The sequence below is a fragment of the Strix aluco genome, chromosome W (assembly GCF_031877795.1).
Source record: "Strix aluco isolate bStrAlu1 chromosome W, bStrAlu1.hap1, whole genome shotgun sequence".
Taxonomy (NCBI): domain Eukaryota; kingdom Metazoa; phylum Chordata; class Aves; order Strigiformes; family Strigidae; genus Strix; species Strix aluco.
Window position 1 is genome coordinate 24,868,837 of NC_133970.1, and position 27,853 is coordinate 24,896,689.

The 27,853-nt window shown below is 41.3% G+C and overlaps 1 protein-coding gene across 1 annotated transcript; it reads right to left on the reverse strand.

Annotated features, from left to right (window-relative positions):
* Positions 1-25,758, reverse strand: LOC141917700 (microtubule-associated protein 1B-like). Its single transcript, XM_074811095.1, is given in 5 exon segments — positions 1-1,840; positions 2,533-2,771; positions 5,032-11,260; positions 20,907-21,047; positions 25,684-25,758. Coding segments are annotated over 4 exon segments (6,756 nt in total). The 5' UTR covers positions 21,039-21,047; positions 25,684-25,758; the 3' UTR covers positions 1-1,684.
* Between the last annotated feature and the right edge of the window lie 2,095 nt (positions 25,759-27,853).

A 27,853-nucleotide genomic window follows, 5' to 3' on the forward strand; every position in this document is an offset into this window, starting at 1 on the left:
AGGAAAGGAAAGGAAAGGAAAGGAAAGGAAAGGAAAGGAAAGGAAAGGAAAGGAAAGGAAAGGAAAGGGGACTTATTTTAGCTTATTGCTTATTCTATCTTTTTTCACAATCTTGTGAGGATTAAGAATGTAGGTCACACCCTAGTAAATATTAGGCAATCAACATTTCAAATCCCATTTTCTGTCATCATCAATAGGTTAGTTTTACCACTAGGGTGCCCCTTCCCCCCAGCCACCAAAAAGGTATTGGCAGTTGATTATTTTCAATAAACCTTACCTCAATATCCATTCTCCCTAGAACCTTAAACATTATTAATTTATCTTACAAAACCACTAAAAAAATTGCCTTCACCTGAAAAATTTTTCTTTGCGTTTTCCTGCAAATGAAAACCTTTGTTAAAAATCAATTAAAACTTCATGCAGCACTAAAATAAAAAGGTTTCTGTACATTTGTTCCCATATTTACTCTTAAATGAAACAAATAAAATAAGGTAAGACAAAGGAAGGTTGAATACTGTACAGACTTGCAGGTAACCTTTTTCATCATCCTGAATGTTTCACTAAGTTTTGCAACTCTGATACTGGACACCACTTCAATCTTGCTTTCACAGTACAAAAGAAGCTTTCAAAAAAATGCTCATCTTGCCTTGTTGAGCTATCCTGGTGCATCAATGAATTGTTCACAGAACTAACATGCGTAATTCATAACACCAAGCTGTTTAACCAGTCAGATAGGTTTCTAGTACCACACATGCACACTCACACTTCTGTACTGGTGTAACTATGATCATACACGGATGTTTTAGAAATCTGATGTCTCAAGATTAACGAATAAGTGCATCAAGTTTCTTTGTACATTCAAGTCACTTTCTAAGGCAAATTGTCTACTGTATGTACTCCCAACTGCTTTGGTATTTTGCTTCAGTTAGTTGACAGTGGACATGGGTGTTTAAGCATGTGGACTGGTCAGTTCTGACTGGAGTGAGTAGATTTTTACTGGGAGCATGCCTTAGGCCAACAATTCTGCATGTTGAAAGAAAGGTTTTAGAATTCTGAATGAGGTTCAGACTACGTGCATATTTGGCCTATGATTGTTATGGTATGTCAGTATGCGGAGTTCAAATTAAAGTGAAAAACTGCTAATGAGTGTTTAGGTTGTACATCCCTTCCTAGCCACATTCTGCTGCTTCTTATTTCCAGTTAACTTAACTCTATAAAGTAAGGACCTCCTTTGTGACAGCTCAGATTGATAAAAACTTAAAACCTCCTTTTTATGTGAGTGCATAAACAAACTGCAGTAAGTGATACAGCTATTGCCATGAGACTACTGGAGATCTAATTATTTATTACTTTCTCCTCTTACCCCTCTCTCTCTTTCTCTCTGTGTTTCTTTAGAGGGCAGAAGTCAGTTGGGGTTGTGAGTACATGGTTTCCAAATGTTCAGCAGAGATGAAACTGGATCTGTATTTTCGCAGTAATTTGAATCCTACTACGGGAATGCTGTTATTTCCCTCAGCAATCAGCAAAGACTGAAAAATATTAGTGACTTGCATCACTGTGATACAGTATAACATTTTGCAGGTATACAGTTCAGCAGTTGAAATAGATGGGTTGAATTTTTAGAAAAGGTGTTTACGAACTGAAGAATTTCTGGAAACAAATCTTGTGGCGCGTGGTCTTGTTCTTACAGTTCAATCTTGCATGCGGGAAAAGATTCATCTTGCATAACAACAGTGCTGCTGCTTGCCAAAACCATGATGTTGAGGTCCTGCTGTTTCTCATGGGTCTCTTGGTACCATTCCCTCATCACTTCTGAGTCATGGGTTGGGATTAAGGTCACCTGCAAGAAAAAACAGAACTCCTGAGGAATGGACAACAGAAACAACTGATAAGAAAAATATCTTTGTAAGAAGTCCTGGTCAACAAGTATGATTCCCTTTTGGAAAGAGTGGACGGATAAAAGGAAATAAACAAATACGTAGATAAGATAAAATTACTGTAAAGAAGCACTTTATCAGAATAAAACCCTGGTTCTCTAAGGTGTTGAGATGCAACTTTCCAGAGAAGTAGCGGTCTGTAGTCTGCACTGACAGCTCTTCAGATTATGGCCAGATACTTTGTTTACTTATTTGTCATGTTGGAAAGGCACACGAAGTTTCTAAGTGTACGTGATTACCATATAAGCCATGAAACATTCACTTTTCTTTCCTACTTACAAACCACAAGATTTTCAAATTTGGATCATATCTGGTATAGTAACGAGACGAAATAGCCAAATGTCCCTATAAACCAGTTCCCAACTGTTTTATTCTCCAGACAGGTCAGAAGGGCCAGAAATGGGGGAGCAGATGAGTATGGTGCAGCTCTGTGCTTCACTTGGGTGTCCTCTCACATCACTGGTGAAACAAGGTGCCCAGGCTGGGAACTCCTGTCCCCAGCAGCCACCGCCCACTCCAGAGGCGCTCTGACTTCCTGTAGTTGCTTCCCAGAGAAGATTAAATTTCTAGGTAGAAATACGAGTGAAGAGCCTACCTGCATGTTACTCTCCCACTGGGCCTTGCCCTCCAGCAGGGAGTCCAGAACAGCCCTGCTTGGCTCCTCAGCTGCAGAATCGTTTCCGCTCACCACGTAGTAGGATGACCGCACCCTCTTGAAAAACTCAACATCAACGTTCTTGCTATTGCTGTGATTGGGAATGTACACCAGATCCAAATACACCGGAGGTCCTGGAGGCACTGCTGTAGATTTTGCTGATTTATTATTCCCAGGTCCTTTGGAAATCAAACAACAAAAGAATATATCTCAGTCTGGTTAAAAACATGCATTTATTAATTACCATTATAACCGCTGAGATTATATTCTTAAAATTGCTAGTGTTGGTTAAGCATTACATAGCTACGATTGTACTTCTGTGTCCCCTGAAACAATTATGGCATTACCCTCCTACATCTAATGATACGTTCCAGCTTTGTTGTATGCAAATTACAAGTGTACTGGGAGGAAAAAAATGGAATAAAAGTAACTAACTATTCCATACAATAAAAACTCACTACTACATAACCAACATTTGACTGAACCTTTCCCAGTAATATACTATTATCCAACAATTACTACACAGGGCTGTGATTACTGAATTACCATTCAATAAAAGGCAGTATTATTTTCCAATTTAAGAAGTACAGCTTTTTGAAAGTCTTTGGTATGCATGATTATAAAAGCTAGGGTCACACAGGGAGCCATGCAGAAAGTGGTCCTGAGATTTGGGGTATCAGCACATATGAAGACATAGTAGCTGTTGACATGCTCAGACTGTCTTACAGGTGCATCAGGAAGCTACTACATGTGAGCAGGAAATGGGGCAAAGAGGAACTTGGGAGAACAGAGAAACCTCCTAAAGCAATTACTTCAGGAAACTGAGAACAAGTGTTTGTTTGTCTGCTGGATCCTTATTTGCATACACAAACTAGCCACTTATCACAAAAAGTATAGGGAAGCATGTTTTTGCTGCTATACATAGTGTAGTATCTGTTCTAAGAAGAGGTTCAGTCAAAAGGAAGTTCAAAGTTTAAACACATTAAAAATACTATCAAAGCTGCTTTTGCTACACACTGGATCACGGTGTGAACTGACAATCAGGATTCAACCAGTAATTGTATCTAGATGATCACCATTTATGTTTTACTGGCCTTCTCATGATGTTACAGAGGATGAAGTTTGGTAAACTAAGTTATCTGAGCAATACGCTCAATCAGATACTCAATCAGATACTCAATCAGATTTAGGATCACATATTATAAAGCCAGGCAAGTCCAATACAATTGTCTAGTGTGACCTGCTGTTCATCATAGGGCGATATGCCAAATAAGCATCATAATATGATATTTCCTGAATTATAGTTTTTAACTATTGGTTATGATACAAAATCTTTTATCATCTTTCATCATAAAAAATCTGTGATACATCTTTCTGAACTGTGGATACTAACAATGGATAAAATATTAGACATTACATTTTACACTTAAATGTCATTATCAAATAGAGCCTTGTCTTCAGCTCTAGTGTATACCTGAAAAGTATGCTTTCAAGGAAGAAGAATCTAATATAAAGCTAAAGTGCTGGAGAAATGTACAGCATGAGGAACTGTACTGCTGCTTTGAAAAGCATCTGAGACATACAAATGATGCTGTAAGAAAGGAACAGAAGACCACTTAAAATGGGGAAGCTACAGATAGCTGAATGCTGGTTTGCTTGTACTAAATCCTAGACCTGCTCCTTGTAAAAAGCTTTCAATAGAACATCAGTCCTGACAACAGCAAAATCAAAATATCCCCAAAACACTCTAACAAGATCTGCCAGAAACAACATACTAGCACAATGCCTCCTTCAGTAATCTAATTCATATTTTATTACTACTTAGAATACACAACCGTCATTCAAAATTACATTAATTTTCTGTATGTTTAGTCATCATTGATGGCATAAGACTTTAACTGGATTATGTGATATACATGCTCAGCTCACTGAAAGTGCTCTTACTACTGTTATCATTTTTTTAAATACTCTTTTGAAAATTAATCTAGCAAAGTAATAAAAGCATCCAATGTCTGATAGTACCTTTGCCTTTCGCAATATTAATTTGCATTATTTCATGTTAAGAGCATTGTGCCTACATGATTTTTTCAATGAATGAAGTGGTTCACTTTACTACTGATTTCACTTCACCTACAAAGGTGGTACTTTTAATTTTATTAGTTGGTTAACAATTCAAACAGATAGTATTAAGTTCTTTATATTTGATGCACTCTAATTCTTTACATCTGAGCAAACTGACACATCAAGTTTCTCAGACTGCAAAAGTTAACTCAGTGAATTTCATTCATTTAGATGTGGCCTTAACACACAGATTTATATTTAAAACATGGACATTGGGGGTTTGCTACAAACCACATTCTCAACTGATATAAAGGCAACCTAACTTCACTGCAACAACTAAGAAAATCTTAACATTAGGGAACTCCTATCTGTCTTTACCTGTGGTTTCAGTCTTTGCTGACTTGGACGTTGTATTTGCTGCATTCTTGGTGTCCTTATCTTTCTCTTCCACTCGAGACTTTACTTCTGGATTAGAGATATTTTTGGTTGCCTTCTCCACAGACTCCTTCTTTTTTGGAGAAGCTGTTTTGGAAATTTTGTCTAAAGATTCTTTTACAGCTGGTTTTGGTGAAGCCCCTTGTTTTGATTTACCATCACTTTTTTTAACAGGAGAAGACAACTTGGTCTTAGTACCCTGCTTTTTTGTCTTTGTCTTTTCTTTGAGGTCCTTCTTCAAAGGTTTACCCAAATTCTGATCAGTGGGCAAAGTCTCTGGATCAACCATGGAGACATCAGGGTGCCTAGGGGAAGGGCTGTGATCCTGCATCGGGACAGGTGGTGGGTCAATTTGTTTATATGTAATTGTCTTGTCTGTCGGAATGGTTTCTGACTCATCTTCTGAGTCAATGTTAGCATCTGCAGTGATGGAAGGGCATTCCTCAGTCTCAGGGGGAACATCCGAATCAGTCTGAGATGGGGCAGACTCACTCATGGATGTGGGAGGGGTTTCGTCACACTGCCACCCTTGCTGCTTTCCCCCAGAAGATGGCTGGGCTCCCCCAGATTGAGTTAATGGCTTCTCTTGATCTTGAGACTGTTCCTCACTTGCAAACCACTCAAGGGGATTTGGGTTGATAAATGAGGGTGAAAGTTCAGTTTTAGGATGTTTATATTCGCAGGAGGACACAAGGCATAAGTCAACATCTTGACGGGATTCTGCTAATGACTTTCCTGGAGTAAAATGTGCCCTTGCTTCATAGGAATAGCTAGTAGCTTTGGATGACCTGGTGGTTTTCCCAGTTGTCTCAAATGAGTAATTTGTGGCTTCAGGTGAGCTGGTGGCTTTCCCTGTTGTCTCATAGGAGTAATCCATAGCATCAGTTGATCTGGTAGCTTTCCCAATTCTCTCATAGGAATAATCTGTGACTCCTAGTGACCGTATGATTTTCCCTGTCATCTCATAAGAATAATCCGTGACCTCAGGTGATATAGATTTTGCAACTGCCTCATAGGAATAGCTAATATCCTCTGGTGACCTAGTAGTTTTCTCTGTGGCCTTGTAAGAATAACTAAGTTCTTCTGGTGACCTGCTGCTTTTCTCTGAATCTTCTTTTTCTGGGCTGATTAAAAGTTCTGGACTGTGCTTTGTTAGGGGTTCCTGGTAACCAAATGCTTTGACAGAGGACACTTGCAGTGACAACAAAGATGTGTGACTAGCTGACACCACTTCTGTGACTGCAGGAGGTGAATCTGGAAAACTAGGAGAGCACAAAGGAGAAGAATCCCTTGGAGTTAATGGAGATAGGTCAGACTTTGGTGACAGCTTTTCTCCTAGGCTCTGCACCTTTTCTGAGGTAAAAGAAGAATGTAGTGACATATCTCTGGGTGGAACCGCACTTGAAAAAGTTTCTTCTGGCAGTGGTGAAGTTAACTGGGAAGGTGTATGAGCTGATGAAGTTGAGGATGAAGCTTCAATTTGAGAAACTGAAATAATTTCGGAAATATCCTTCTCCTGAGAGTAAGATGACTGATCCACAGGGGAAATCTTCTGTGCAAAAATAGGCTCCTGTATATCTGAAGGGCTATAATCTACTTCTGTCAGTCCATTTTCAGATATATGGTGTATACTAGTGCCTACAGTAGGATAGTCTGGAGATTGCCTGCTAAAGTCCATTACTAAAGACTGCTCAGGGGACTCCTGACCAAATTCTACTGACATAGTTGACTGCTCAGGAGATCTGTGATCGTGCACTGGGGTTCTTGATTTTGTGATTTTAGGTGAGAAATCTGGTGGAGAAATTGACATGGGCCTCGGGCACTCTTCCTTAGATGGAGACATGTCTGTTTCCTGAAACATTGTTGGTGTTTGTACAACTGACACTGAAAGGGAATCATCAACTTCAGTAGAGTGGGGAGATCCAACCTCAGCATGCAAAGAAGGAGATACATCATCAGTAGTTGGTTCTGGAAATGAAGTAGTAGCAACAGATGCTGTAGAGACAGAAACTACTCCTTCTATATGGGAACAGGTGTCTTCTGCTGCAACCTCATCAACTGGAGTTGCAGACTTGTCAGAAACAGTGCCTTCAGAAATTGACATTTTGGTATCTTCTTTTAAGAAACTGAACTGACTGATACCTATTTGAATAGGTGAGAGATCACCTGCTAACTTCCGCTCATCCAAGACCAGTGAAGACTGTGAGCTGCTGGGTTCTGTATCCTCCATTTTCCTTTCTAGGCTGAAGCCTTCCTTAATTACCATAAACTCCATGCTTTTTTCATCTTGTTTTTCTTGGAAAAAGCCCACAGAGATGGCTTCAGAAGCTGGGCTCATCCGAACAGGTGATTTTTCTTTTTCAGGTTTCCCCTCAGAAGGACTTGCATAATCTCTGGTGGAAGACTTTACATCAGCGCTCAAAAATGTGTCATAAGTGGTCTCCATACCTATCAGTGGTGGACTCCGTAGAGGTGAGAGAACCTTTTCAATAGGAGATTCTGAATCTGGCACAGGCTCATCCATAGGGCTTATTCTGGGTTTTGCAGACTCATCTTTGACTTCACTGAGTTCAAAGCTAACAGGAGCTTCTGTTGATTTTTCACTGGTTTCAGAGGGAAGCTGACTGGATTTTTCATCAGTGGGAGACTGATAATAAGGTGTGTGGCCAGCACTACCAGCAGCAGACTGTGGGGGAGATGCTACTTCTAACGTTTTATCTTCAGGGCTTGCACAGTGCTCTTCGGCAACTTCTTGATATACATCAGGCAATGTAGCAATGGGGAAAGGCTCAGCCGAGACCCTGATCTCATTGGGAGTGAGTGAAAAGTTCACACTACGTTCACTCAGTGGTGTTTTGGCAATGGGTGATGGAGGGGACAAACTCTCAGCTGGACTCTTGGCTGGACTATGTTTTCCACCATCTTCTGGATAGGGTTCTTTGATTTCTAATTTGGCAGTGCCTTGGTTTTCACTTCCTTTTTGCCAATATATATCTTGGAATGAAGATTTGCAGAATTTGTCTTCCTCTAATGAAGAAGGCGGTGAGATGGTAGAAGCTGAGGCGTTATAGTCTTTACCTTCTGTGGCCTCTGTTTTGGATCCTTCTGATAATCCATTAAAAGCATCCTGAAGCGGAGAAAGTTTAGATCTAGCAAATTCTTGAGAGTACAGTGATGTCTCATACTTGGTAATGTTCATATACTCTTGAGAAGGTGATTCACTTTCCTCATTGTTAATTTCATCACTCATGATATCCCGCGGCGTAGACATTTCATCCATTGGAGTTGGTTCACTGGATATTTCGATGGTAGACTGTGTATAACCTGAAGTAGCAGTGAATTCCTCAGGTTGATCTTCTCTATCTTCTTCATCAGAAACAGTGGCTTCACTTTCTGAACCACCAGGTAATGTTTCATCATGGATAGAAGAGGCCAGTTCAACTGCTGGAGACTGAGGTTCTGAGCATTTTGTTGGTATAATTATGAGTAGGCCATATTTATCTTCAACTTTACCAGCTTCTGCAGCTTTGTCTACCACAGCCATCACATAATCTTCTTCGGCTTCTATTTTTTCAGTCTCCTCTTCATCTCTGATGTCTTCTGCTTTGTCTTCCTCCTCTTCTCCAGTTTCTTCAGTTTCTGCCTTTTCTACTGCTTCTTCCCTGTCTTCCTCAGCCCATTCATCTGATGCCTCATCATCTGCCTTTTCAATATATTTTTCGGCTCTAATGTTAGCATCTGCTTCAGCCATTATTTCTTCTGAACTATCTTCCATTTTTCTTGCTTCCTCCATATATAGTTTTGTGGTGTTCAGTGGTGTCTTTACTTCTTCATCTTCACCTCGTTCTTCAGCTTCTTCTGTCTCTCCCTTTTCCTCATAATCTCCTGCTTCATATGATTCTTCCAAGCCAGTTCCCTCATCTTCAAACTTTTCATTGTCATCAACCCTGTGCTTTTCCACAGGTTCCAATTCTTCGGGTGTTTGTTCACACTCACCCTCAGCCTCTGTGGTAGTTATGCCTTCATCAGAGGACTCAGTAGGTCCTTCATGATCTAATTTTTCTTTTTGGACTTCAAAGGCCTCTTTTTGTTCTGTGCCAGTGAGTTTCAGTTCATCCTCTATAAGTGCATCTTGAGGGTTTTTTTCTTTTATTGTTTCTACTTCTTCAGCTTTTAATTCCTCAAAATCCTTTGTTAAATCCTCTGGTGAAGACATAAGGGATCTCTCCACTTCAAGTTCTTTTCCACTAGATGTGATTTCTGCAGCTGCTACAGTTGTGGCAGTGGCTCCAACTGCTACAAGGGCAGCTTGCACTCCACTGGATTCGATCTCCTTCGCAGTCTTAATTTTTCCTTTTTCCTTTGGCTTTCCAGCAGGTACTGCTTCTTTTTTAGCAGGTTCCTCCTTTTGTGGTTTAGGCTTTGCTGCTGGCTTTTTTACTTCAGCTGAAGGACCAGCTGTCTTCTTTGTTTCTTTAGGAACCTTTTTGATGTCCTTTTTGGCTTCTTTTTCTTCCTTCTTAATTTCCTTCTTGTCTTCTTTTTTACCTTCTTTTTTAAATTCCTTTGGTGGAGCTTCTTTCTTTACTTCCTTCTTAGTTTCCTTCTTCTCTTCCTTTTTCACGTCTTTTTTAACTTCTTGCTTGATCTCTTCTTTTTTGGGTTTTTCCTCTTTTTTGATGGGTATTTTCTCCTCTTTTTTAGAAACCTCTTTCTTTGTTTTTTCTTTTTCCTCTTTCTTTTCTTCAGGTTTTGCTCTTACTTCTTTTTTCACTGGCTTCTCCTTTGCCACTTTTGGTTTTACATCTGTAGCTTGTTTTTCAGTAGTTTCAGATTTTACTAATTGCTCTTCTTTACTTGTTACGTCTTTTTCTGCCACTATAGGTTTGGTCTCCATTTTTGCTGGTTTCTCTTTTTTAACAGGAACCTTTTCTTTGCTTTCCAATTTCTGAAGCTTTTCCAGTGCTGGACTAGGCTTTGCAGGCTCCAGTGTTTCTTCTTTAGATTCCTTTCTGACAGGCTTGCTTGGTGTCTTTGCAGCAGGCTTCAGACTCTCCTTGCTGTCTGTTCGTTGTTTCAACTTTGCTTGTTTCACAGCTGGACTAGCAATGTTCCCAGTTAGGTCTTTTTGTGTAACCACTGGTTGTTTAAGGAAATCTAAGTGTCTGAGTTTTTCTAGTCCTTCTAGAATATTATATTGGGTGCTGTTCCCAGGAAACAGAACTCGGATTATTTTTTCTGCAGGATTAGCTGGATGCCACACAACCAGGGATGAGACAGAGGTGAAATAGGATAATGGAATGTCTAGTTCTTGGCCATTTGGTAGCAGAAATTCAGCTTTATCTTTGCTAGTACCACTCCACTGTTGCATAAAATATTGCATCTCTTTGCTATTTTTGACAGGATTAAGCACATACATCTCAAGTTTGCCAACTCCCATTTTCTGAAATAAAATGATGGGGTCAATGGTATTTCCTACATTTCTGAAAAGAGGTTCTGGTTTCATAGACAATTTATTTAAATATTGGAGAGTAAAACAAGCTTCTTCTACACTTCTTTTTACTCTAAAGTTAGGATCCAGGTTCTTCAGGTTCTCAGGTACATTAAGGAATACAACTCCTAAATCAGGTGAGATCAGATTTTTCATCCAGTCACTGTTGGTAGTAGACCCTTGGGACTGTTCCTCTTCTAATTCAGCTATCTTTCACTGAAGCATGCTATTGATTCCTGGCAGATTATCATCTCCAATGTGAGTGAGTAGAATGGAATCTACCCTGTCCAAGTGCCGGATAAGTTTCCAAAAGCAAGATTTTCTTTGAGATCCTCCATTGATAAGCATGTTGAATCCATTCACTGCAAACAATGCAGAGTCCCCTCTTCCACCCGGGAAAATATAACAGCAGGGTTTGGAGAGTTTCAAGAAGCCTCCTGAAGTTGGAGGTTCCAAAATGTCAAAGGGTGATGGCATTTCTACTGATTCTGACAGATACTCTGTGAATTCAGAGAGTCCTTCCATTTCGGGCAATATGGAAGCTGAGTTGAGTTTAATGTTAATAAAATCTTGAAGATTGTGTCTGTCAAGATTGGAATTTTTCCAGTCTCCTTCCTCAGGGTGGAAAAGAGTTAAGCTGGCTTTGTTGGCAGGGTGTGTGGTGCTCAACAGTTCACCAATCTAGGATTGTAAAACAAAAATACAACAAGATGCATGTAAATTTGTTTTTTAATGACAATTAATGTCAGAACATATTTCCTGATCAGATAGATAAAACCTTTTCCATTTGCTTCTGCACTGTTGAGTACACATCCTAGAAGCTAAAGAAATATGTTAGCACATTTAGTTTACTACTGTATGTTTTTAAATACAAAGGAGCAGCTTATACGGAAAGGTGCCTTCCTCATTGCCCAAAGGAGGAAAGTACCCCAAGGTTCCCCCTTCCCTCCTCCATTCTATATAGGAGGATGGTACAAGCTTTTATATTTAGAGGGGATGAGGGCCATGAGGCTAACGATGCCAGAGCTGCCACTATCAGAGCTGCCACTATCTGCTGCCCCTGCCCATCCAGAAGAGCCATCCAAATATCTAAAGGAAACAGCACATCCTCTTAACAGGCAGAGAATAACTGCAGCCCAGAGGAGGCCAGCATCCTCCCAGGGCAGCTGCCTTCCTCACCCCCTCCTCATACAGGATGTATTCCACAACACCATCATTACTACAGTTCTTTCTGCAGGCTGACTCCTGACTCCCAGACTGCAGGACAGTTTTCCAGAACACTAAGACATTATTCATTGCAACAAAAATCCAAACAGTTGCAAGTTTTGTATTTGTGAGATTGTAAGATACATATATTTATATATGCTCTGCTGTGCTCATTTTGGCTAGGATGGTTACATTTCTTTATAGTAGCTAGTATGGGCCCATGTTTTGGATTTGTGCTGGAAGCAGTGTTGATAATACAGGAATGTTTTTCTTATTGCTGAGCACTGCTTACAGAGTCAAGGCCTTTTCTGCTCCTCACGCCACCCCAGCAGCAAGTGGGCTGGGGGTGCACAAGAAGTTTGGAGGGGACACAGGCAGGACTGACCTAAGAGATATCCCAGACCATATGACATCATACTCAACATATAAAGCTGGGGGAAGGAGGAGGAAGGGGGGACATTTAAAGTTATGGCGTTTGTCTTCTCACTATTACACATAATGGAGCCCTGCTTTCCTGGAGATGGCTAAACAACTGTCTGCCAATGGGAAGTGGTGAATGAATTCCTTGTTTTGCTTTGCTTGCGTGCGTGACTTTTGCTTTCCCAATTAAACTGTCTTTTTCTCACTTTTACTCTTCCAATTGTCTCTCCCCTCCCACTGTAGGGAAGTGAGGAAGTGGCTGTGTGAGGCTTAGTTGCCAGCTGAGGTTAAACCACAAAACATATATAAATATATCAATACATATTATTTCACTGATGATAACTTCCTTCTCCAAGTGATAGAGGAGCCAATGAGAAGTGCTATGCTGGACCTTGTTCTCACCAACAAGGAGGGGCTGGTGGGGAGTGTGAAGCTCAAGGGCAGCCTTGGCTGCAGTGATCATGAAATGGCGGAGTTCAAGATCCTTAAGATGGCAAAGAGGGTGCACAGCAAGCTCCCTACCGTGGACTTCAGGAGAGCAGACTTTGGCCTCTTCAGCGATCTATTTGGCAGAGTAACATGGGATAAAGCCCTGGAGGAAAGAGGGTCCCAGGAAAGTTGGTTGATATTCAAGGATCACCTCCTCCAAGCTCAGGAGCGATTCATCCTGACAAAGAGGAAGTCAGGTAAGAACACCAGGAGGCCTGCATGCATGAACAAGTAGCTCCTGGACAAGCTCAAACACAAAAAGGAATCCTACAGAGGGTGGAAGCAAGGACAGGCATCCTGGGAGGGATACAGAGAAATTGTCCAAGCAGCCAGGGATCAGGTTAGGAAGGCCAAAGCCCTGAGAGAATTAAATCTGGCCAGGGACGATCAATCAATCATAGAATCATTTAGGTTGGAAAAGACCTTTAAGATCATTGAGTCCAACCATTAACCTAACACTGCAAAGTCCACCACTAAACCATGTCCCTAAATGCCACATCTACACATCTTTTAAATATCTCCAGGGATCATGACTCAACCACTTCCTTGGGCAGCCTGTTCCAGTGCTTGACAACCCTTTCAGTGAAGAAAGTTGTCCTAATAGCCAATCTAAATCTCCCCTGGCACAACTTGAGGCCATTTCCTCTCATCCTATCACTTGTTACTTGGGAAAAGAAACCAACACCCACCTCACTACAACCTCCTTTCAGGTAGTTGCAAAGAGCAATAAGGTCTCCCTTCAGCCTCCTTTTTTCCAAGCTAAACAACCCCAGTTCCCTCAGCTGCTCCTCATAAGACTTGTTCTCTAGGCCCTTCACCAGCTTCACTGCTCTTCTTCGGACATGCTCCAGCACGTCAAGTGCAAAAAGAAAAGCTTCTGTAGGTACATCGGTGATAAAACGAAGACTAGTGAAAACGTGGGACCTCTCTGGAAGGAAATGGGAGACCTGGTTACCCGGGACATTGAGAAGGCTGAGGTATTCAATGACCTTTCTGCCTCAGGCTTCACCGGCAAGGGCTCCAGCCATACTACCCAAGTCTCAGAAGGCAAGGGCAGGGACTAGGAGAATGAAGAACTGCCCACTGTAGGAGAAGATCATCTAAGGAACCTGAAGGTGCACAAGTCCATGGGAAATGATTGAGATACATCCGCAGGTCCCGAGGGAACTGGCGGATGAAGTGGCTAATCCACTATCCATCATATTTGAGAAGTTGTGGCAGTCCAGTAAATTTCCCGTTGACTGAGAAAGGGGAAACATAATCCCCATTTTTAAAAAGGGAAATAAAGAGGACCCAGGGAATTGCAGGCCAGTCAGTCTTACCTCTGTGCCCAGTATGATCATGGAGCACTTCCTCCTGGAAACTATGCTAGGGCACATGGAAAATAAGGAGGTTATTGGTGACAGCCAACATGGCTTCACTAAGGGCAAATCATCCTTGACAAATTTGGTGGCCATCTACAATGGGGTTACAGCGTTGGTGGATGAGGGAAGAGCAACTGACGTCATCTACCTGGACTTGTGCAGAGCATTTGACACTGTCCTGCACGACATCCTTGTCTCCAAATTGGAGACACAGGGATTTAATGGACGGACCACTTGATGGATCAGGAATTGACTGGATGGGCGCACTCAAGGAGTTGCGGTCAGCAGCTCAATGTCCAAGTGGAGAGTGGTGATGAGTGGCATGCCTCAGGGGTCATTATTGGGACCAGTGCTGTTTAATATCTTTGTTGGGGACATAGACAGTGGGATTGAGCGCACCCTCAGCAAGTTTGCCGACGACACCAAGCTGTGTGATGCGGTCAACATGCTGGAGGGAAGAGATGCCATCCAGAGGGACCTAGACAGGCTTGAGAGGTTGGCCCATGCAGAACTCATGAAGTTCAACAAGTCTAAGTGCAAGGTCTTGCACATAGGTTGAGGCAATCCCAAGCACAAATACAGGTTGGGTGATGAGTGGCTTGAGAGCAGCCCTAAGGAGAAGGATTTGGGGGTACTGGTGGATGGAAAACTGACTATGAGCCAGCAATGTGCACTCACAGCCCAGAAAGCCAACCGTATCCTGGGCTGCATCAAGAGAAGTGTGGCTAGCAGGTTGAGGGAGGTGATTCTCCCCCCCTACTCTGCTATTGTGAGACCCCACCTAGAGTACTATGTCCACCTCTGGGGCCTCCAACATAAGGACAATGACCTGCTCAAGTGGGTCCAGAAGAGGCCATGAAGATGATCAGGGGGGCTGGAGCACCTCCCTTATGAGTACAGGCTGAGTTGGGGTTGTTCAGCCTGGAGAAGAGAAGGCTCCAGGGAGACCTTAGAGCGGCCTCCCAGTACTTAAAGGGGGCCTACAGGAAAGACAGTGATAGGACGAGGGGTAATGGTTTTAAACTGAAAGAGGGTAGATTTAGGAATAAATTCTTTACTGTGAGGGTGGCAAGGCACTGGCACAGGTTGCCCAGACAAGTTGTGGGTGCCCCGTCCCTGGAAGTGTTCAAGGCCAGGTTGGACGGGGCTTTGAGCAACCTGGTCTAGTGGAAGGTGTCCCTGCCCATGGTAGGAGGGTTGGAACTTTCAGGTCCTATTCAACCCAACCCATCCAATGATTCTATGATATTATGCAATATATGATATATTTATAATGCTTTTTATATATATATGTAGTTTTATAAATAAAAATATAAACTCAGGGCTAAAGGAAGAGCCAGAAAGAAGTGTTAAGGTTAAAAATGCTCTTGTCATTATTTTGGTTGCAAGCTCATGGACCACAAGTGAAAATCTAGAACTCCATTAATTTTGACAGTGTTTGATAACATGCCAGTACCAAAATCAGCTACTGAAATAATGGCACAAAATCCAAAAAGTTTTATGCCATAGTATGAAGAGCTATTTTTCTGTTCCAGTCTGAATTAAAAAACAATATTTGGTGGTTCCAGATTAGTACACAAAGAAACATGAAACAGTATGATGTATTTTATACCTCCTCCCAGTTCCACAGAGACTTTCATTTAACTTTTTTTTTTTTTAACAGGAAATTAGGTTAAATGTAGCCCATTTCTGTTCTATTTGTGGTTAATAAAGAGACCACCAAATTATGTAAACTTTAAAGAAGTAATTCAGACATAAAATGTCAGTACAAAATATGCCAACACAGTATCATGCAAAATACCACAGCTTTCTTGTTAGTTCAAGCTATAGGTTCAGTTTTCATAAAGATGATATAGATTAGGCTACAGCTGAATAATTTGAAAGTCTTGGACCACAAGCCGAATCAGCAGAAAAAATGGATATATAAAAAAATAATGATGTTTGATTGCAGTAGATCTCTGTGGGCCTCTGTGTGTGTATGTCTCGCTTCCTTTCTTTGTATTACATAATTTATTTTCAGGATTTACCAAAAATAAAATGCAACAAAGATACAGTGGCTGTTATCTAAACAAAAATAATCCAGCCAATACCTAAATAAAGCAGAAAATACATATTTTCTATCTTTCTTTGTTGGCCTTACTTTGTATTCAAACCATTTGTTAAGAGTATAAATAAATCTCACCACTGTGTCAGACATGGCTTTGTCTGAAAAAGAGCAAAGAAAAAAACAAAGCAAAACAAAATAAAAGGAGTAAAAGCAGAAAAGGATGAAAGATAAGAAAAATAAAAGAACCATTCCTGTTGTTTACCACAGAAATAAGAAAAGAAGGGCAGCACAGACCTCAGCTCTCAAACAGATTTAGGATCTCGAGCATACTACTTTATGCAGTGTCTCTCGTCAGGGTTGAAAACACATTATTAGGGAGAGACGAAAGTAGTAAAAGATTTCTTCCTCTGGAAGAATAAATCCAAGTCCGTTGCATGCATAAGGACATAACTTGAGTCTGGACCATTTCTCATATAGGGCAAATTTTCTGGTTAGATAAAAAATCATATGGCAATATACTGGGCTAATGAATATACTGGGACAAGGTTTGGGGTTAGTCCTATCCAGTTTATATTATACCATATTTGGATTGCTGTTTCATACTCGTAAATTCTGACTTTGATCCTAAAAGTTGGCACACATAATGCAGACACAGTTAAACCACTGGTAGCACAGGCCAATGAAATGTTGGAGAAAAATTATTCCAGACATAGATCATATCTGTTAGGAATAGCGAGATCAGGAGTGCTCTAGAAAAGGTTTTAACGGATTTGCATTTCAAATGGTGACACAAACGATATCGACAGTTCTATTGCTTATGATATTTGATAACACAGAGATGTAACTGCTCATTCTCCTCTGGATTCAAAGTCACTCTGAGAGCAAAGAAATGTATCTGAGAACCTGATCATCTTTTCAAGCACTGAGATACATCTGTCAAGGAATCCTCAAGTTTTAAAGGTGTTACAGCTGGTGAAGGCAAACAACAAGTTGGCTGCTCAGAGAAAACACAAGATTGTTCCATACCCTGGGCCACAAAGGTAAAAAAGAAAGGTTTTCCTCTGCTAGCTGTTGTTGCAGGGGCAGTGGAATGGGACATCTTCAAACTTCTGGCATGGGACAAGTTGAAAACAACTTTTAGGCATTGCCTGCAGGGAGTCCTGCAAGCTAGAGATGGATTTCTGAATACGACATCATAAGATTATCCCTCAAAGAGTATTTACTTATTTGCAAGCACATCCCATGACTATAGTTCAGGTTTGGTCCAGTGAAATAAAAATGAACAGAAACCAGAAATACCAACTTTACTACAATACTTATCAAACTGTACATGCTTATGGGTCAGGACAGCACAGGAATTCTTTCGTCTAATCACTAGTTAACAAACCACTAACCACTTTTTTCTAATCCTAGAATAGAATAGAATAGAATAGAATAGAATAGAATAGAATAGAATAGAATAGAATAGAATAGAATAGAATAGAATAGAATAGACTTTTTCAGTTGTAAGGGACCTACAACAATCATCTAGTCCAATTGCCTGACCACTTCAGGGCTGACCAAAAGTGAAAGCATATTACTAATGGGCATTGTCCAAATAACTCTTAAACACTAACAGGCTTGGGGCATTGACCACCTCTCTAGGAAGCCTGTTCCAGTGTTTGACCACCCTCTCGGTAAGGAAATGTTTCCTAATGTCCAGTCTGAACCTCCCCTGGTGCAGCTTTGAACCATTCCCACATGTCCTGTCACTGGATTCCAGGGAGAAGAGCTCAGCACCTCCCTCTCCACTTCCCCTCCTCAGGAAGCAATGAGGTTGCCCCTCAACTTCCTTTTCTCTAAACTAGACAAGCTCAAAGTCCTCAGCCGCTCCTCACAGGACATGCCTTCCAGTCCCATCACCAGCTTTGTTGCCCTCCTTTGGACACATTCAAGGACCTTCACATCCTTCTTCAACTGTGGGGCCCAGAACTGCACACCATACTCAAGGTGAGGCCGCACCAACCCTGAATACGGCAGGATCATCCCCTCTCTTGACCAGCTGGTTACACCATGTTTAATGCTCCCCAGGCTGCAGTTTGCCCTCTTGGCTGCCAGGGCACACTGCTGACTCATACTGAGCCTGCTGCCAACCAGCACCCCCAGATCCCTTTCTGCAGGGCTGCTCTCCAGACACTCCTCTCACAATCTATACTTGTGCCCAGCGTTACTCCATCCCAGATGCAGAATCCGGCATTTGGACTTGTTAAATTTCATCCCATTAATCATTGCCCAATGCTCCAAGCTATACAGATCCCTCTGCAAGGCCTCTTGTGCCTTGAGAGAGTCAATAGTACCTCCCAGTTTGGTATCATCAGCAAACTTGCTAGTGGTGCATTCAACTCCTGCATCCAGATCACTGATAAAAATATTGAACAGGACTGGCCCTAGAATTGAGATCCCTGAGGAACACTGCTGGTGACTGACCACCAGCCAGATGTAGCCCCATTCACTACAACCCTTTGAGCTCTGCCCTTCAGCCAGTTCTTCACCCAGCACACTGTGAACCTGCTCATCCCGCAGCTGGACAACTTGTCCAGAAGGATGCTGTGATGGACAGTATCAAAAGCCTTACTAAAATCCAAAAAAGCTACATCCACTGCCTTCCCTTCATCCACTAGGTGAGTGACCTTATCATAGAAGGAGATCAAATTAGTTAGATAGGACTTTCCCTTTGTGAACCCATGTTGACTATGCCTGATGATTGCATTGTTCTTTAAATGCCTTTCAATAACACCCAGTATGATCTCCTCCATAATTTTTCCAGGTATGGTGGTTAGACTAACAGGTCTGTAGTTTCCTGGGTCTTCCCTCATGCTCTTCTTGTAAATTGGAATACTGTTGGCTAACTTCCAGTAAGCAGGGACCTCCCCAGACTCCCAAGAGATTGAGAGGGGTCCTGCCATGACATCTGCTAGATGAATCACATCTAGCCATATGGACTTATGAACATTCAGTTGATACCACCAATCCTTTACAATTTCAGTGTCCACAGATGGGAAGTCACTGTTCCTGCACTCATGATTCTCTAACTCAGAGGACTGGGCAGCCCAAGGTCTATCAGTATTATTAAAGACTGAAATTTTTTCTAATCTTTTTTCCAATTTGTAGACCGCCTAAAAATTTCACATTTATGGGACCCTTTAAAAAATGTCACATACACAGACTGCAGTATGACAAATACGACCTTTGCTTTTGTGAAATCTTTTAGAAGCAGTGGGAGCCCAGGGTTTCAGAGATGATAAGCTGGAAGCAAACACTTTAAAACAGTCATGCTGGCTGGCTGGTGAGAATGCTGCCAGCAGCAGAGACAAGCCAAGTGAGCTTTACTCAGAGACCATGGGAGTACACCCTGCACGCCCACCACTGCAGCAATCCCTCAGCAGCTGTAACTCATAGCCAACCACCACTGCTGCGCTTTCCAGCCAACGGTTTGGCTTCCTAACTGTAATGATAGGATTTGCCCCTAGTTTTGCATGTAGTCATAAAACAATTATGTGTTGCTAAATAGCCAGTGATGCAAGGTCGGGTTTTCTATTTCACAGAAAAGTAACTGAACTGACAGTGATTTTTAGGTGTCACGTGCGTTTTAGAGATCAGGAATCCAGTTCTTTCCCCAACCCTACAACCAGATGTTGAACAAAGAGGCTTTGAGAAAAGGATCATAGAATCATAGAACGATTTGGGTTGGAAGGGACCTTTAAAGGTCATCTAGTCCAACCCTCCTGCAACAAGAAGGGACATCTTCAACTAGATCAGGTTGCTCAGAGCCCCGTCCAACCTGACCTTGAATGTTTCCAGGGATGGAGCATCTACCAACTCTCTGGGCAACCTGTTCCAGTGCTTCAACACCCTCATTGTAAAAGATTTCTTCCTTAAATCTAGTCTAAATCTACCCTATTTTAGTTTAAAACTATTACCCCTTGTCCTACCGCAACAGGCCCTGCTAAAAAGCCTATCCCCAAATGGATACAATAAAGTCACACTGGAGCTTGTGCAAGCTTTTCTTTTTCAGTGCTGAACTTTCAAATATCACTCCATTGAAATGCTCCTAATTAATTTTGGAAACTAAATACCTAGGGATGAAGCCATATAGTTTATTTAAATATATATTTTACACAGCAGCCAAGTTAAGTGTGACAGCTTGTTTACTATGGGTTCTTGCCCTATGGGAGCTTTCAGATGCAGTACATTAAGCAAGACAGCAAAATAACAAGTCATGAAAGAAACAGCATTAAAAATTGGTATACTTCATTCTTATATTTTTGGTATGTAAAAATCACAAGATTTACAGATTTCACTAGCAAAATTTTAAACACTACAGTAAAGAAGCCAAGCAGGTAGGTGGTGCAAAAAACTACAGCCATTCCAACAGATATAGCCTCTGTCTTATTTAATGTCACCTATTATTTAGCTGCCACCAGGCAAGAACCTGGTGTCAAATTCAATTTGACTGCTTTGTATGTGCACCTTAGATAAACAAGGTGTATATTTTAAACACAACACTATCTTCTTCCATTGTCAAAATGTTCCTTGTTTTCTGTTACTCCAAGTTACAATTAAAAAGCAATGCCTTTGTTAAGCAATTTACATCAAAACTAAAGTAAATTAAATAAATGTCTTGAAAGCCTACAATGAAGAGTAAAGAGCATCAGCATTACTTAGCTAATGCTCACTCTAACAACACAGAGGGCCATTTTTAGTCTTCTAAAAACCTGTGCCATCACATGACAATGTATGGAAGAAACTTTTCTGAACACACCTCTTGATCTGTGAAGATCTCAATGAAGTTCTGGAAGGAGAAGGTCCCTGACTGAAGAATGAGTTCTCCTGTGTTTTCAAAGCACTGTCCAGTTAGTACAAGGAGCTTGTGTCTTGCAGCATCTGTGATCATTAAGCGCACCTAAGGTGAAGGAGAGAAACACATCAATAATGGGAGTTACCATGTGTTTGTACATTCCTCTGAGAACATACAGTTTACCTCGTCTTATTTAAAACATATTTTGCACCAGAGTCTCCCAGGACTGTCGAAACATTTTCAAGTTATAGTGCTGTTTACAGAAGACAAGAAGAAAGGAGCAAAAGGGAAAAAAGGAGGCACAAGAAGTGATTAAAGAGAAAGTCTGATGAATAAACCAAACTAATGACATGGGAGAAAAAAGAGAAAGGAGCAGAAGAGAAGAAAATTCGAATAAAAAAATAATATTTTCAATGATCAAATACATTCCTTGTATAACTCTTGTTGAATTTTAACAGCACTGTATCAGGACAGCCTTGGCCAACTGTGTCCCACATGGTAATGAGGGACAACTACATGTGTCAGACTATTTTTGGAAGGCCGATCATCTTTTCCCAGTGTACAGCATTACTTGCCATTCAGTTGCAAAAATGTCGCTAAAAAGTAAGAGCCACAAATCACACATAAAAGTGGCATATTTAGACTGTCATTCTATTGAATCATCTACAAAGTCAAAGGATGCTTCTGTTTCACCATAATCATAGTCAAGCACTCAGATACAGTCACATCCACCATTTACATTTCATCCTCATTACTTTACTTAACCCTCACTAAAGCTAGTAATAGTTCCTATTTCCCCCCCAGGGGGAAGTTTACTTGCATGCTAAGAAAAATCCATATATTCAATATATTTCTGTTGGCTGAATTCAACGTAAATTGAAGAACAAAACTAAACAAAGCCTTTGTAAGATTCTATACTGTTGAGTAAACTTTTTGCAAATGTGGTGGCTGGCCACTAGGTGCTCATCAAGCCACTCTCTCACTCCCCGTCCTCAGCAGGATGGGGGGGAGAAAATAAGATTAAAAACTTATTGGTCAAGATACAGGCAGTTTAACAAAGAAAAGCAAAGGCTGTGTGTGGAAGCAAAGGAAAACAAGTCATCCAGAACTCTGAATACACCTAAGAACAACCATGCTGAACACAAGGTTAACATGTCCTTTTTGGAAGCCAAATTTGAAATTCTCACTAGAAAAAGAAGGTGAAACAATGAACAGTTTGAAGTTATTTACAATTTAAGTGTTTGTGGTGGGTTAACCTTGGCTGGTACCCACCAAGCTGCTCTATCGCTCCCCTCCTCAGCGGGACAGGGGGAGAAAATAAGATGAAAAACTCATCAGTCGAGATAAAGGCAGTTTAATAAAGAAAAGCAAAGGCCACATGCAGAAGCAAAGGAAACAAAAAGATTTCTTCTTTACTTCCCATCAGCAGTCAATGTCCAGCCACTTCCTGGAAAGTAGAGCCTCAGTATGCATAGCAGTTCCTTTGGAAGACAAATGCCTTAATAATGAATGCCCCCTCTCCTCCTCCTTTCTATTAGCTTTTATTGCTGAGCATGACATCATATGGTCTGGAATATCCCTTTAGTCAGTTTGGGTCAGCTGTCCTGGCTCTGTCCCCTCCCAACCTCTTGCCCACCCCCAGCCAACTGACCTTTGGGGGTGGGGTGTTGGAGAGACAGCCCTGATGCTGTGGGAGCACTGCTCAGCAGTAGCCAACACACTGGTGTGTTATCAACACTGTTCTAGCTACAACTACAAAGCACAGCACTACGAGGGCTGCTATGGGGAAAGTTAATTCCATCCCAGACAGACCAAATACAGCAAATATTTCAAAAGTCTTGTCCAACACTGAAAAATCAATTCAAATTAAGGTAAGGTATGAATTTCAAGTGCACTAATTCCTCATTTCAGAAAGAATTAAATTAAACCAGAATAGTGATTCCAGAATAAGGCTATCCATATATTAAACTAAATTAGCAGAGTCCATCTGGAACAACTCCACATGTAGATTTTGCATCCAAACTCCATCTCCATGGAGTAATCACCTCAGCTGTCCTAGCAAGCCACTCTTTCAAATTTTTATATTGATTTTTAAGCAATCAGTTGTTCTAAACAATTCCCACCCACTACAGGGAGGCTGAGCCAGGAAGGCTTGACATAAATCTCTGCTGAACAACTCATGTTTTCAGTACAAGTAGAAAAGAGACACTGAAAAGTATCTATCTGAAAGAAGATCCCAACTCTACCACATCTTCATTGCTATTTTATTAAATAAGTGGCCTTGACTTTGAGCAGCAGAAAGTTCCTTTAATTAAATGCAGGACTGATGCTGGTCTGTCACTAATTGCACTAAATGGTTATAAATTCAGCAATATCCTTGCTGGATCAAGTGTATTCATTTTTATTTCAGAAAAAAATATAGATAAGTGCAGCTGGCTGGCTGATGTGTGGCTGAAATCTTGTCTGGTCTAGTTGTATTAAAACCATAAAAGAACTGGCTTCCTCTTCTATGTTTTCTCTCTTTCTGGGCAGTCTACCAACTTATGTATAAACTCACCAGGTTTTCCAACAGCAAAATTATTTCCTGACTTGTGAATCACTGATATGCAACTGTCACATAATTCCCCTTCAATCTATTTTATTAATTGATGGTGAAATAGGTTCTACAGAGCTCGAAAACTATGACAGAAAAAAGAAGTAAATAAATGCTTGCAGATTACAGAGCATAATGTATGATACACATGAAAGAACTTTAAGAGACACATAAATTCTGTGTCTGGGTATAATCACGGCTTCCTGAGGGATTACCAGAATTTTGTCTGCTGATTTCAAGACCACTACAGAAATATTGCAAGGTGATGATTCTGTTCAGCTTTACCCTTGTTTGAAGTCCTAAATTGTTTGAAGAAAGTGAACAGCAAGACTTAGCTTCAGTCAAAACAGAGTTAAAGACGGAGTGTGAACTGAGACAGGAGCGTAAGCAGATCAGCAGTTTCCAAGACTTATGGTACAGACGCAGGAGTGTTAGAGCAATGGAGTGCGATGTTCTTAAGACGGAAGTAACTGCTCATGGGGTTTTCAGAAACTTGTTTTCTTTGGGCAACTGGGGCCTCTCTCCCTTTGGGCTTCTCTCTTTTGTGAGGTATTTGGCAGCTGACAGAACACGATAGGAGCTTTGGGCAGAATGATGCTCAGACTGCCACCAATACGACTATTACCAGCCAGATTAGCAGGAATTTGTTTTAATATCTTTTGCCTTTGTTTTTCCTGAGCTGATAGATTCAAGTTTCTCTTCCGGTGAAAGCCAGAGCTCCATGGTATATCATTGTCTCCCCAGATGCAACTTGGAAATCTCTTGATATGTAGAACTAAGTTTTCTATTTGCCATAATGGGCAAAGCATGCCTATTCCAACCTCCGATTTAATTCTTCTGCCTCTTTCTTATCATCTTGTTCTGGCTTTTGTCCAGTGAGAGTCTTGCTTAGCCAGACAAGGTAAATCTCAGTTTGTAACTTCTGGCTGTGACCAGTCTGGCAAGATGAAAGTGAAAAAAAGATTGCCTCTCACAGTCCAGCAGGAGGAAATTAACAGTAACCTAGCCAAACATCTTCCAGAGCCAAAGGAGTAGAGCCAGGGGTCAGAAGGCATTTAATCAGCCTCAGACCATGTTCTTCCATGGGGTCATCCATCAAAGGAATGACAAGCAACAGTGACAGAAGCAGCGTTTCCTTACTTTTGGCAGTTCCTTCAGCTCTTCCCCTCCCCCATCCTTTATAGCTTTTTACTCTGAAAGCCTGAGTGTATTGAAGACAACCCTAAGAGCTGCTACCCAGCTGACACCCTTGTTCCTTATCAAGTACCTCTAACACAATGTAAGAGATTTTCACACATAATTTTTTAGTGCATGAGATGTCATTAACTGAGGTTACCAACATTTTTAAACATTTAAAACTTCAGAAATTTCATTTGTTTTGGTGTGTTTCCTCCCGTTTGTGTTTAATATCACTTAAGGTTGGTAACAAAATAGATTTTTCACAAAGTACTGCAAGCAGAGCCACTTCATTTCCCAAAAGAACTTGTACTATGTCAGTGCTTCCCAGCACTGGCTAGCAATGTAATTATCCCTATTTTTTACAACCTTCAGTCTCACTAGCTAAATTTGTCAAATTTTGTCTTTGAGCTACATGTTCAGTTCTTTGATTCTACTCCAGTGAGTTCATGAGGAATCGACAGTCCTTCTGGGGCACTCTCCAGAGTCCATTGATCATGTCATGTGCTTTTTGAAGGACAGATCACATAGATCAATCTAGAGTCACCACCACATAGATGGTAATTCTTCTCGAAGACCTAAATTTATCTCAAGGCACCTGGTTTCTTTTCAGGCACTTTTTCATATATAAAATAGGCATCCAGAGCTACCAAACAATGGAGGAGCAGAAGAAAAGCAGATGCAGTTTCTCCACAGCTGCCTTCAGTTCATCTCACAAAGGGAATTTGGTGTGTTATGAGGAAATTAGTGCTGGGATACATGGTGTGTTTCTGTCCTATGCCTTTGATGTTTTATCAGGAGTCTGGGAAACCAGGAAGAAATGTTTTTTCTTTCCATCAACCAGGTGGCTGATGTTTTTGATGATATTTGCTCCTAACGTGTCCTTTCATCCACAGTTAGGAGCTGCTCTCAACCTGTCCACTTAATGGAGCTTTTATGACACATCCAGTGAAGTATTTCTGACTGACTTACCTCAGTACTAACTGCTTCATATGAAGGATTGATCAGGACTACAGTTTCTAAGACATCACTTCTGTGGTGAAGAATCTTCTGACCTGCAAGCACAGAGAGAAAAAAAAGACAAGACATTAAATTCAACCAGTATGGTTTAAATCAGTGCTTTCCCTGAGCTAGTTATACGTTCCACTGTGCAACAGCCTTCTGGTTACACAGGGCAGTGCACGCAGGCCACAGTAACTACTGTGCTGGCTCATGCCTTCAGAAATACCCATGGCATGTGGTCCTAGGGACCAGAAACACCACTCCAGAAAATTCAAGGTAATGAAAACAAATTGGCAACAGTGCTGGGTCCTGTCCCTTCCCCCTGGAAGGAGGAGTCCCTGTTACTCACCTTGGTCTTACTGAGCTGGTGTGGGTCAGGGATTGGAGTAACTGTCACCAGCTGAGCATCTGGCCCTGGATTTTCATGGACATATCTACACCACAGATACAGTTGAGATTACACAGTCCTGTAACATGCCTAGGTGGTTTTAAATGAGCCTTTCCAGGAACTATTGGTGGCTTAGCCACAGCAGGAGGAAAGTCAGCACGGGCTGCAAATTTCCCCTGCAAGAAGCAAAATGAATATCTGGGTTGTATGCCGGCGCTGCCTATCATGGCTAACAACCACAATTTGTGAGACAAGAAAAGAAGCCCAGGGATGTCCCCATTCCCCACCACCACCAGCAGCACCATCCTGCACAGCACAGATTTGCTCCCCGTCACACGCTGTGGGAGCTTTCTCAAGCCATGCAGCACCCCACGCAGACCACAGGTCCATGGCTGCACCAAACAAACCAGGTGAAAGCTGGGACCCACCCTGCCAAAATTCTCTGTTCAGCCTTCTACTAATATTGATTAACACTGTGACACTGTGAGAAATTCCCTATTGGGATGTTCAAACACTTGTCATGCTGCCCTGCTTCATCTTCCTCCTGCTTACAAAAACTATAGCAAGCAATGTTTGGCAACAAGAGTGAACAGACATACAAAATACAGCTAGCTCCTTAACGAATGTCTGGGAAATTTTGGAACAGCTTCACAGTCCATTGGCTTTCATACTTAGTAAATTAATCTGTTCTCTGTATTTAATAGTGTTCTGACTGGGAATGGATGCCAGAAAAACACAACAGGACTCCTGATTTTTTTTTTTCCTATCGTAATTAGCAAGTTCTTATCAGCGTCTCTTTCTGTAAGAACTGCAGTGAGATTAATTAGCAGCCATATTGTCATTCAGAAATCCAGACTGGTAATTAGTCCACAAACCAGAAGAGCTGTCCCTTCTGAGCAAACTGCAATATTAATCAATTAATATAATTAATTACGCTTAAAAGGAAGTATGAAGGGCACAGAACAAGTCACCTATTAGTCAACTTAGAAAAATTCCCCTGTAAAGAGATGAGGATGAGGACGAGAATCCCAATGGTGAAAAGAACTCTGAATTCCTGAAAACACAAGAGTGGCATGGAGGCAGTCTGGGAGGGCGGGTAGCCAGCTTTTCCCACACTGCCATGGCCTTGGTGCAGGCTCACTGCTGCCCCAGGCCCTTCCCCATGCAGCGGTCCCCAGGAAGCATAAGAGCTTTTAATCAAATGGTAGAAAGTGAAGGAGAAGGGAAAAAAGAATGTTCTCAGGTAAAATGAGAGTTGGAGTTGTAGTTTACTCTCTTGTGCATGAAAATGCCTAGAGACTTCTGGATAATAATCTAATTCATTTGAAGAAACCTAGCTTTCTTGACACGTATTCTTTTTGCTGTACTTACTTGAAAGAAGGAGACAGACTGTATATTATGAAAGGGGAGGAGGGCAAGTCTCCCTCTGCAGCATTCAGTTCCGGCATCACCCTTTGTAATTCAATTTAATAGCTCTGCTTCCTTGCCAAACAGGAATGCATATAAAAGACTACATTCAATAAAACATACAGATGGCTCTGTTACAACAGACTCCTTCAGAAGATGCCCTGTGATCTGATATTTTAATTATTCTGCAGGTTTCCCTCAAATGAAGACATTAGGCAGAGTTTATTACTAGGCACCAATTGCTGAAATCAGTCCTGACTCTATCAAAGTTCATCTTTTTTTATTAATGTGATGCCATTAGTATAGTGGGCTTCAGATCCTCGATATCCCAGACTCGAAAACCCC